The sequence below is a fragment of the Rhinolophus sinicus genome, chromosome 9 (assembly GCF_057876585.1).
Source record: "Rhinolophus sinicus isolate RSI-liver-muscle chromosome 9, RSI-T2T, whole genome shotgun sequence".
Taxonomy (NCBI): domain Eukaryota; kingdom Metazoa; phylum Chordata; class Mammalia; order Chiroptera; family Rhinolophidae; genus Rhinolophus; species Rhinolophus sinicus.
Window position 1 is genome coordinate 11,620,396 of NC_142509.1, and position 12,054 is coordinate 11,632,449.

Below are 12,054 nucleotides of genomic sequence, written 5' to 3' on the forward strand. Positions count from 1 at the left end.
ATTTATGAGTAGACCAGTCTCCAAAGAGAGTATATAATATGAAAGCAAAAATATGGAAAGACATTGACTTCACCAATTATCAAAGAAATGCATATTAAAACAATGCTGTTTTTTTGTTTATGATGGCAGACTGTGTCTATGCATCCATCTCCACTCCCGTAAAAAAATTATAGTAAAAATATAAAAGATTTACATAAGTAAAAGGGAGGAGATTTTTTATAACATCAAGAAATAAAAAGAACCATTAGGGAATCAGAATTGTGAGGAATATTTGAAAGTAGATGGGATAGGACTTTTGGTGGCATGAAATATAGAATAAGATGCATGTACAAGAGGACTGCAGAAGATAGATAAACTAGAAATCTTATATATAAAAACTCATGCACTGCCTGGTGATATTTAGCTCAATAATGGACTGCATATATGACAGAAGTCCCATAATATAACGGAGCTGAACTTTTTTCTGTTGCCTAGTGACACAGTAGCCATCATAACATCATAGAGAAATGCATTACTGAAGTGTTTGTGGTGATGCTGGTGTAAACAAACTTGTGCTGCCACTCATAAAAGTATGGCATGTTCAATTATGTACAATACATAATACTTGATCATGATAATAAACAAATATCTTAATGATTTATGTATTTACTATAATATGCTTTTTTTCTTTTTCTTTTTTTAATAATATACTTTTAATCATTGATTTAATGTACTTTTTCTACTTAAAAAAAGTTTGCCCCAAAACAGTATGTTGTGTTATGCTGGCAGCAGCCTCATTCAGCTCATGTTTACCTTGTCTCTTGATTGCATCATTTTCTCTTGTGTTTGATTTAATCTTGTTTTGTTTTGAATAATAACTTGTTGTACAGGTTTGTAGCCTAGGAGCAATAGGCTATAGCATATAGCCTAGGTGTGTAGTAGGTTATACCATCTAGGTTTGTGTAAGTGCACTCTGATGTTCACACAATGACAAACTTGCCCAAGGATGTATTTCTCAGAACATATCCTTGTCAGTTAAGTGGCACATAACTGAACAAAATAACTGAGAAGAGCAAACAGAGGGCTTTGAGGAGCATGATTATTATCTTTAGAGAGAAAGTAAGGCAGTCACATTCATGAAATGAAAGCAGAGTTTTACAAAAATAAAATAACCAGAAGTCTTAGAAATGAACATATCATCATTTAAATTAATTTTAATGATTGCAAACCTGAGTAGCTGGATTACATTCAAAATAGACACCAATGAAGAGAGAATTAGTGAGCTGGAAGATCAAGCTTCATAAGATTACAGCCCCAAAAGGGATAAAAATATAAGTTGTGAGAGAGTAGTTGGGAATCATGGAGAAGAGATCCCACTTCCCTGTCATTGGAGTTATCAGAGAAAAGAGTAGACGGAAGTAACTAAAAATTAATATAAGAAAATCCCCTAAAGCTAAAGAAAGGCATGTTTTCAGATTAAATGGGCCCATTTAAGTGCTAATATAATGAGTGAAAAGACACATATCTAAAAACATGTAGTGAAATTGCAAAATGCCAAAACAGAAAACCCAAAAAGCTTCTAGAGAGCAAAAAACAGATTTTCTCAAAAGAACAAGAATTGTGTTGTCGTTAGACTGATTTGCAGCCAAAACGGATGCTTGAAAACAGTGCAAAATATGTTCCACATCCTGAGGGGAAGCCATTTCAAATTTATAATTAATTCCAAGGCAATTAACTAGGTAAGGCAAAGCAGTGACATTATCGGTCATGTAAGAACTAATACTGCAACAGAGTCTCAAGAATGTCTTAAAACCATAGATTCTTTTCTATTATAGAAAACCCAGAACACTCGATCTCCATTTCTCATCTCTGTCCTCTATGTTGCATTTTTCTCTCTCGTACTGTCTCAGAATGTGGTCACTACCAACAGGTCCCAGGTTTTTAGCTCTTTTAAGACAGCAGCCAGATTGAGCTGAAAATTTGTATTCCAGTTCCTAATTCCCGCAGTAACTCTTTGTTAGGCCATCTCTTGTTCCTTCACATTCCTGGACTAATCAGCTGACCCATGGTGTGGGATCATGCATGAACATGGCTGTCCTGTCATAGCTGAGTGCATGGAAGATTACAGTAAGTCAGAGAAAGAGTTTCAGAATAGCTGGAGGAAACTGGGCAGAAAAGCCAATTATAGCAGAAAAGCTATAATAATCTTTTACATTTTCGTTACAAAAATAGAGACAGAAAGCAATAAAATTAGAAACTATAAAATGGTATATATCCCTTGATGAGAGGCTAAAAGTTAAAATTCTACACAAGATGGAATTACTATGTAAGTGCCGTAGTTTCAGTTCATGGAACTGTTAAGCCTCTGAAGAATTCTCTGCAGTATTAAAATGCTGAAAAATCTGTAGATTTTTCCCCTTAGAAACAACCAATTTACAGTAGTTCCTCTGAGAGAGAGTATAGTATCTTTTCTCTGACTTAACCACTGAATCTTCTTTTTCTCTTTAGTCCGTCACTCAGATGCTTATGGCTTACCTGTCCCGCCTTTCCGCTATTGCTGGCAACAAGATCAATTGTGGACCTGCCCTTACTTGGATGGAGGTATTATATAATTCACCTCTTATTAAAGTTTATTTTTAAATTGTCTACTTAACAAATTTAATGTTAGTTTGATTTTGATAGCTATTCAGTTTCAAGCATTGAAGAAATGGAGTTTATTCATCTTCTGGAAGGACAGATATGTGACATATTAAATATTTTTCATGTCAAATCTTTATTTGATAATCTAGATAACTAATTTTAATATTGTTTTATGAATTGCAGCAGTACCTGTTATTTTGGTGTTTAATGTATTATTGTATACATTTAGACAGGTATATGCATATTTTCAATTGACTTAGTAGTTGAAAATATTTTTCTATTGTTTATGAACAAGAGACAATGAACCTTTTAAAGGATCTGATTTAAGAATAAGTCTTGAGTGACTTCCAGTCAAGATGGTGGAGTAGGTAAACTCTGTGCTCGCCTCCTCTCACAATCAGAGTTAACAGCTAAATCATAGAACAGTCATCATTGAGAACCATTTGAAGATTAGCTAAACAGAATTCGTATAACTAAGGACATAAAGAAGAAGCCACATCAAGACTGATAGGAGGGGCAGAGCCACGAACAGACAGGTCCCACACCCACAGTATGGCGATTAACTATTGGGAGGGATATCTCTGCTAATGGAAGTCGTCTCTGAGGAGTGAGTGTTTCCTGCCCCACACAGAGTTCCCTGTCAGAAGCATCAGTACTGGGAAGAGGAATCACCATAACATCTGGCTGTGAAAACCAGTGGGGATTACATCTGTGAAAGATGAAGGAATGCTGGAGTCTGAGGCATTCCTCCTAAAGAACCCATGCACAGACTCCTTTGATCAAAAACACACTCACTTTAAGCTCCAGCACAGGGGCTGCAGCTTGAAAAGTGCCAGGGACATATGGGGAGGAGCTAAATTGATTAACTTCAGGGCAAAGGATGGAGTGGCAGATACTGGGGCAACTCTGTCCCTGGAGAGAAGTGCTAGCTAGCAAGTGACATTTTTCGTTTGTTGAACTCTACTTCTACCCAGCCTTCCCAACACATGACAGTGCGAAAGCTGAACTTTCCGTGAATATGGCTAATATTGTTCACCTGGCCCTAGTGATTCCCGGAGACCGCTCCCAACCCAACTTGGCCAGCTGAACTAAGCCTCTTCCAGCAGGTCCTCCACACAAGCAGTCTGCCTTTTCTCATGCTGTGGATGTTCCCCGAATGTCTCAAAGTTCCACAAATCCCAAACGAGCAGCTGCTGTCCTCAGTATGCCTTGGAGTTATTGCTAACAGTCCTCAAGCCCAACACAAGCTGTGATCAGTCTGAACTTGCATTGTAACTCACATCAGGTGTCTCCATCCTCAAGTCTAACGTAAGTAGTGGCTAGTCTTGGCCTGAAACAAAGCTTCAACTAAGTGGGCACAAGCTGGGCACAACTGGTGGCTGGTCTCAACTCACATCGTGTTGCCCACCAAAGGGTCCCAAACCTTGCAGCTGGCCTCAGTATAGCATAGCATAGCCTCTTGCAAGCACCTCCAGGTCCAGCACAAGTGGCAACAAACCTAATCCCTAACAAAGGGATTAGGTCACTTTGTAGTTTCTACCGAGAGGCTCAGCACAAGTGGTGGTTAATATTGGCCTGCATCAGAGCCCCTCCGAAGAGGCTCCAAAACCAACACATCTGGTGTCCAGCTTCAGACCGCACCAGAGTACCACCCAACCAGCTCCTCAAATGACACACCCAAAGGATGGACTCTAAAGGATGGCATTGGAGTCTCTCTAAAGCTACTCCCACTCTGTGGAGTCATCCCTTGCACAGCAGATTCTCCACTGTAGTCATGGCGAACCCTCACAGGCACTTAGCTTGAGTCAAGGTCAGCCCTACCCACTGATGTACCAACAGTAATCAAGGCTCAGCTGCAACAGGACGGCACATACAACCCACACAGAGGTCACCTCTGGAGCACCCAGCTCAGGTGAACAGGGAGACTGCACCATGGATCCTATAGGACAACTTCTACATAAGGCCACTCTGTCAAGACCGGTAGACATAGCAGATCTACCTAATACACAGAAACAAACACAGGGAGTCAGCCAAAATGAAACCAAAAGGAAAAAGAGTCCCAAATGAAAGAACAGGACAATACTCCAGAAAGAGAACTGAATAATATGGAGATAAGCAATCTACTAGATAATAAAGATTAAAAGACTTGTTATAAAGATGCTCAATGAACACAGTGTGAGAATAGATGAAATCAGTGAGAACTTCAACAAAGAGATAGAAAACATAATAAAGGAGATTAAAAAAAAAGGTAAAAACAAGCCAGTCAGAAATGAACAATGAAATGCAGACTATATTAGATGTAATCAACAGCAGATTAGATGAAGCAAAGGATTGACTCAGTGATCTGGAGAACAAGATAATACCCAATTAGATAATTGGTATTGGATAATACCCAATTAGAACAGTGAAAAGGAAAATAATTTTTAAAAAATGAGGGTAGTTTAAGGGAACTCTGGGACAACATCATTCACATCATAAGAGTGCCAGATGGGAAAGAGAGAGCAAGGGATTAAAAACCTATTTGAAGAAATAATGACAGAAAATTTGCCTATCCTGGTGAAAGAAGACGGTATACAAGTCCAGGAAGTTCAGAGAGTCCCAAACAAAGTGAACCAACACCAAGACACATCATAATTAAAGTACCAAAAATAAAAGACAAAGAGAATCTTAAGAGTAGCAAGAGAAAAGCAGTTAGTTACCTATAAGGGAGTGCCTGTTAGACTGTCAGCTGATTTATCAACAATATTTGCAGGCCAGAAAGGATTGGCACAAATATTTAAATTGATGAAAACAAAGATGTACAGTGAAAATTGCTGTACTCAGCAAGACTATCATTTAGAATCAATAGACAGATAAAGAGCTTCCCAGATGAGAAAAAGCTAAAAGAGTTCATCACCACTAAACCAGTACTACAAGGAGTGTTAAAGGAGCTTCTTTAAGTAGATAAGATTAAAAAATATGAATAATAAAATATAAGAAAGAAAAAAGGTTTCACTGACAAAGGCAAACATTTAAGCAAAGCAGTGGATCAACGAACTATAAAGCCAGTACAAAAATTAAAAGCTAAAAGAGGAACATCGTATGTATTACAACAGCAAATTAAGGGATACACACACAAACACACACGAAAGAAAGAAAAAAATATGACAAAAACATAAGTATGGCAGTGGTGAGTAAAAATGGTAATGATTTTAGAATGTCTTCAAACTTAAGCAATCATCAACTTAAAATAGACTGCTATACACATAACTTGGTATATATGAAGAACATGGTAACCTCCATCCCAAAATCTGTTGAGGTATCAAGAATAAAAGAGAATGGAATCCAAACACAATACTATTCAAAGTCATCAACATAAAAGCGAAAGGAACAAGAGAATAAGAGAAAGAAACAGGAAACTACAAAAACAATCAGAAAATAATAACATGGCAATAACTACTAACCTATCAATAATTGCTTTAAATGTAAATGGACTAAATACTCTGATCAGAAGACATAGGGTAGTTGAGTGGATAAAAAAAACCCAAAGACCTGAGCATATGCTGCCTACAAGAGACCCACTTCAGATCAAAAGACAACATAGACTGAAACTAAGGAATGGAAAAAGATTTCATGTAAATGGAAATGAAAAAAAGCTGGAGTGGTAATACTTATATCAGGCAAAATAGACTTTAAAACAAAGGCTATAACATGAAACAAAGAAAGACATTTCATATTGATAAAGTATTAATCAACGAGAGGATATAACTCTTATAAACATTTATGCACCTGGTGCTGGAGCCCCTAAATATGTAAACCAAATATTGATGGACATAAAGGGATATTAACAGTAAAAAACTAATAGTAAAACACTTTAACATCCCATTGACATCAATGGATAGATCATCCAGACATTAAATCAACAAGGAAAGAGCAGACTTAAATGAAACATTAAACCTGATGGACTTAATTGAGTTATAGAGCATTTCACCCAAAAGCTGCTGAATATACATTCTTTTCAATTGTGCATAAAACATTTTCCAGGATAAACCACATGTTAGGTCAAAAAACAAGACTCAATAAATTTAAGAAGATTGTAACCATATCAAGCATCTTCTCCTATCACAATAGTATGGAACTAAAATAAGTTATTAAAAGAAAACTGAAATACATACGAACGTGTGGAGTCTATAAATAATATGCTACTAAACAATAAATGTGTTTACGCATTTGTAAGGAAGAAATCGAAGGATGCCTAGAGACAAACGAAATTGAAAATACAGTGACCCCAATCTATGGGATATAGCAAAAGCAGTTCTAAGAGGAAAATTCATAGCAATATAGGCTTACCTTAAGAAACAGCCTAACCTTACATCTAAAGGAACTAGAAAAAGAACAAATAAATGTTAAAGTGAGTAAAATGAAGGAAACAATAAAGGTGAGAGCAGAAGTAAACAAAAGAGAGCCAAAAAAAAACAAAAAACAAAAACAAACAGTGAAGCCAAGAGCTGGTTCTTTGAAAAGTTAAGCAAAGTTGATAAACCTTTAGCCCAAATCATCAAGCTAACAAGAAGACTGGCCCAAATAAAGAAATTAGAAATAAAAGGGAAGTGGGAACTGATACCACAGAAATTCAAGGGATTATAGAATATAGTATGAACAATTACTTGCCAACAAATTGGGCAACCAGCACGAAATGGATAAATTCCTAGAAACATAGTTTTCCAGGACTGAATCAGGAAGAAATAAAAAATCTCAACAGACCTTTAAATACTAATGCAGTCAAATCAGTAAACAAAAAATTATCAACGAGCAAAAGTCCTGAACCAGATGACTTCACAGGTGAATTTCACCAAACATTCAAAGAATAATTAACACCTATCCTCAAACTATTCAAAAAAATACAAAAGGAGGGTAGGCTGCCAAGCTCATTCTACAAGACCACCATAACCCTGATACCCAAACCAGAGGAAGACACTACCAAAAAAAAAAAAAAAAAAAGAAAAAGAAAATTATAAGTCAATATCCCTAATGAACATAGATGCAAAAATCCTCAAAAAAGTAATTACCAAACCGAATTCAGCAATACAGAGAAAGATGATATATCATGATCAAATGGGATTTATTCCTGTGATGCAAGGTTGGTTCAGTAACCACCAGTCAATTAACATGATACACCATATGAACAAAATGACAGATAAAAAATCATATGATCATATCAGTAGACGCAGAAAAAACATTTGACAAATCCAGCACCGATTTATGACAAAAACTTGCAGCAAAGTGGGAATAAAGGGAACATACCTCAATATAATAAAAGCCATATACAACAAACCCACAGCTAACATCATACTGAATGGGAAAAAGCTAAAAGTGTTCTTGTTAAGATCAGGAACAAGACAAGGATGCCCACTTTCATAACTGTTACTAAACATAGTATTGGAAGTCTTAGTCACAGCAATGAGACAAGAAAAAGAAGTAAAAGGCATTCAAATTGGAAAGAAAGAAGTAAAACTGCCATTATTTGCAGATGACATGATATCATCTATAGAGAACCCTAGATTCCACCAAAAACCATTAGAACAAATAAATGAGTTCAGTAAAGCAGCAAGATAGACAATTAATATTCGGTAATCAGTTACATTTTTTATACACTAATAATGAACTATCAGAAAGAGAAATTAAGAAAACAGTCCCATTTAAAATTGTATCAGTCAATCAATAAAATACAGAGGAGGTAAAACACCTGTACTTGGAAAACTGTAAGAATTGAAGAAACTTTGGTCAAGATGCCAGAGTAGATATATGCTGTGCTTACCTTCTCTTACACCACATCAAAATTGCAACTAAACTACAAAACAACCATCACTGAGAATCACCTGAAATCTTGCTGAGCCAAAGCCCTACAACTAAGTACATAGAGAAAAAGCCACCTCAAGACTGGTAGGAGGGGCAGAGATGCGGAATGGGCTGGTCCCACACCCATTAAGATCAGGAGGGATATCTCAAGTGCAGAGGCTCCTCAAAGCAGTAAGGGGTCCCAGCACCACACCAAACTCTCCAATCCAGGGTTCCAGTTTCAGGGAGAGAAGTCCCCATAATTTCTGGTTGTGAAAACCGGCAGAGATTGTGGCTGAGTGAGACAGATGGCAGCAGGAACCCTAGGTGTTCTTATTAAATGGACTGAGCATGAACTTACTCACTGATGTCATCCCTGACTCTGAGCTCCAGTGCTGGGACATCAGTTGGAGAAGCATAGGGGACAGACGGTGGCGAACTGAGTTGTCTGTTTTCAGAACGAGGGCTGGAGGGGCAGCTTGCTCCCAGGCAGAGAATCTGGTGTAAGCCATCATTTCTTTGTTGAGTGCTCGCCCTTCCCAGTGTGCAGTTGCAGGTGGCCACCATATCTGAGTCTCCATCAAGCTGGCTGACACTATGCATCAGCTAGGCACTGATGAGTCTGAGACCCCACTACACCCAAATTTCACGCCTACTCAAACCACTGCCTTGGCTCATGCTGCAAGCTTTCCTAAAATCTCTCAAAGGCTCACAAAACCCAAACAAGCAGCATCTGGCTTCAGGTGACCCATACCTCTGGCTGAGCAGCCCTAAGTCCGGCACTAGCAGCGGCCAGCCTTGGTTTGTAGCTTGGCCTCTCGAGGCACTTCCAAGCATTGTGCAGGTGGCAGCCATCTGTGGATTGATTTGTGGCTCCTGCCGGGTGGCCCTGGGTGGAGTATGGGCTGCACCTGAACTTGACCTGCAGCGGATCTCCTCCCAGGTGGCCCTGGAGCTGGTGCACCTAGTGTCCAGCTTCAAAATGAGCTGGAGCATCATCCAGCTGCCTCCAAGGACAACACACCCAATGGATGGATTGGGCAGGCACCAGAGCCTTGCTGAGATTCTGTCCTTGTGCAGGGTCACCCCCTGTGCCAAAACTCCCCAGGCAGTCCTCACAACCAATGAGCCTGAGGGTCAATCCCTCCCATTGACATGCAAACAGCAACCAAGGCTGAACTACAAGAGGAGGACACACACAACCCACACAAGGGACACACCTGGACTGCATGGCTCAGGTGACCAGGGAGACTGCACCACTGAACCTCACAGCACACCTACTACATAAGGCCACCCTACTAAGTCTGGGGGACATAGCATCTGTACAAAATGCATAGAAACAAACACAGGGAGGCAGCAAAAATGGGGAGACAAACACGTCCCAAATAAAACAAAACAAAGCTGCAGGAAAAGAACTAAACAAAATGGGGATAAGCAATCACCAGACACAGAGTTCCAAAGCTTGGTTATAAGAGTGCTGCTCATTGATCTCTGGGAGAATTTCAACAGAGCGATAGGAAACATAAAAATGGTGATAGAAAATGTAAGAAAGAACCAGTCAGAAATAAAAGACTACAATAACTGAAATGAAGAATACATTGCAGGGAATCAACATAGAGTAGATGAAGCAAAGGATGGAATCAGCAATTTACAAGACAAGGTACCAGAAAACACCCAAACAGAACAGCACAAAGAAAAAAGAATAAAAAAAAAAAAAGTTTAAGGGGCTTCTAGAACAACATCAAGCTTACCAACATTCACATTATATGGGCACCAGAGGGAGAAGATACAGAGCAAGGAATTTAAAACCTATTTGAAGAAATAAGGATGGAAAACTTCACTAACCTGGTGAAGAAAATAGACATACAAGCCCAGAAAGCACAGAGTCCCAACTAAGATGAACCCAAACAGGCCCATGCCACAACAGAATTAAAAGGTAAAGACAAAGGGAGAATCTTAAAAGCAGCAAGAGAAAAGCAGTTAGTTACCTACAAGGGAGCTCCCATAAGACTGTCAGCTGATTTCTCAGCAGAAACTTTGCAGGCCAGAAGTGATTGACAGGAAATATTCAAAAGTGATGGAAAGAACCTACAACCAAGATTTCTCTACCCAGCAAAGCTATCATTTAGAATTGAAGGACAGATAAAGAACTTCCCAGACAAGAAAAATCTAAAGGAGTTCATCATCACCAAACCAGTGTTACAAGGAACCTTAGAGGGACTTTTTTAAGACCCAAAAAAAAAAAGTAAAAACATGAATAATAAAATGCAATAACTACATACCTATCAACATTTATTTTAAATGTAAATGGATTAAATGCTTCAATTAACTGGGGGCTGAATGGATAACAAAAGAAGTCTTTCAGATGTTGCCTACAACAGACTCACTTCACATTGAAAGACACGCAGAGACTGAAAGTAAGGGGATGGAAAAAGATACCTCATGAAAATGGAAACAAACAACGCTGAGATAGCAATACTTATACCAGACAAAGTAGACTTCAAAACAAAGACTATAACAAGAGACAATGAAGGACTCAGCAATTCCACTCCTGGGTATTTATCCAAAGAAATCGACAACACTACTTTGAGAGGACATGCTCATCCATATGTTCATGGTGGCATTATTTACACTAGCCAAGATATGAAGGCATCCTGGTGTCTCTGAATGATTGAATGGGTAAAGAGGTGGGACATATGTAAATGGAATATTACTCAGCCATAAAAAACAATGAAATATTGCCACTGCAACACCATGGATGGACCTAGAGGATATTGTTCTGAGTGTAGTAAGTCAGACAGCCAAAGGGAAATGTTATATGATTTCACTTGTATGTGGACTCTAAATTACAAAATAAACAAATAAAACAGAAACGAACTCATAGATACAGAAAACATTTTGATGGTCACCAGATAGGAGGGGGTTAGGGTTGCGTGAAAAAGGGGAAGGGATTAAGAAGTACAAATTGGTTGTTACACTGTAGTCATGGGGATATAGGATATAGCATAAGGAATATAGTCAATAATATGTATGGTGTCAGATGGATACTATGTTTATTGGGGTGGCATATGGGAGGGTTTGTGGACAGGATGAAAAAGGTGAAGGGATTAAGAAACACAAATTGGTAGGATAAAATAGTCATGGAAATGTAAACTGAAGCATAGGGAATAGAATCAATACTATGGTAATAATTGTATAGTGCCAGGTGGGTACTAGTCAAGGAGATCACTTCGTAAATTATTTAAGTGTCTAACCACTATGCTATCTATACACTTGAAATTAATATAAAATAATATTGAATATTAAATGTAATTGAAAAATTAAGGGGTTAGAAGATAAAGTGGAATAAGATATTCAAAGTTTCAGGTATAAAACAAATACTCGTAAGTGTGGAGGATGTAATGTACAGCATGGGGAATATAGTCAGTAATAATCTAATAGCATGGTATAGTGTCAGATGATTGCTGGATTTATCATGGTGATCACTTCTTTCGGGATATAAATGTTGAATAACTATCATGTGCACCTGCAACTAATATAATATTGTATGTTAGATATATTTTAATCAAAATCTTTAAAAACAAAAACAATTGAAGAATACATTTGAAGAACATTCAA

At 38.0% G+C, this 12,054-nt stretch overlaps 1 protein-coding gene across 4 annotated transcripts in view; it reads left to right on the forward strand.

Annotated features, from left to right (window-relative positions):
• ARHGAP32 (Rho GTPase activating protein 32) overlaps nt 1–12,054 on the forward strand; it is a 330,288-nt gene that overhangs the window by 210,637 nt on the left and 107,597 nt on the right. For all 4 annotated transcript variants that reach the window (XM_019713045.3, XM_074321761.2, XM_088800825.1 and 1 more), the window contains one exon: nt 2,488–2,580. In XM_019713045.3, coding sequence (XP_019568604.3) covers nt 2,488–2,580 — 93 coding nt within the window. The remainder of the gene's footprint in view (nt 1–2,487; nt 2,581–12,054) is intronic.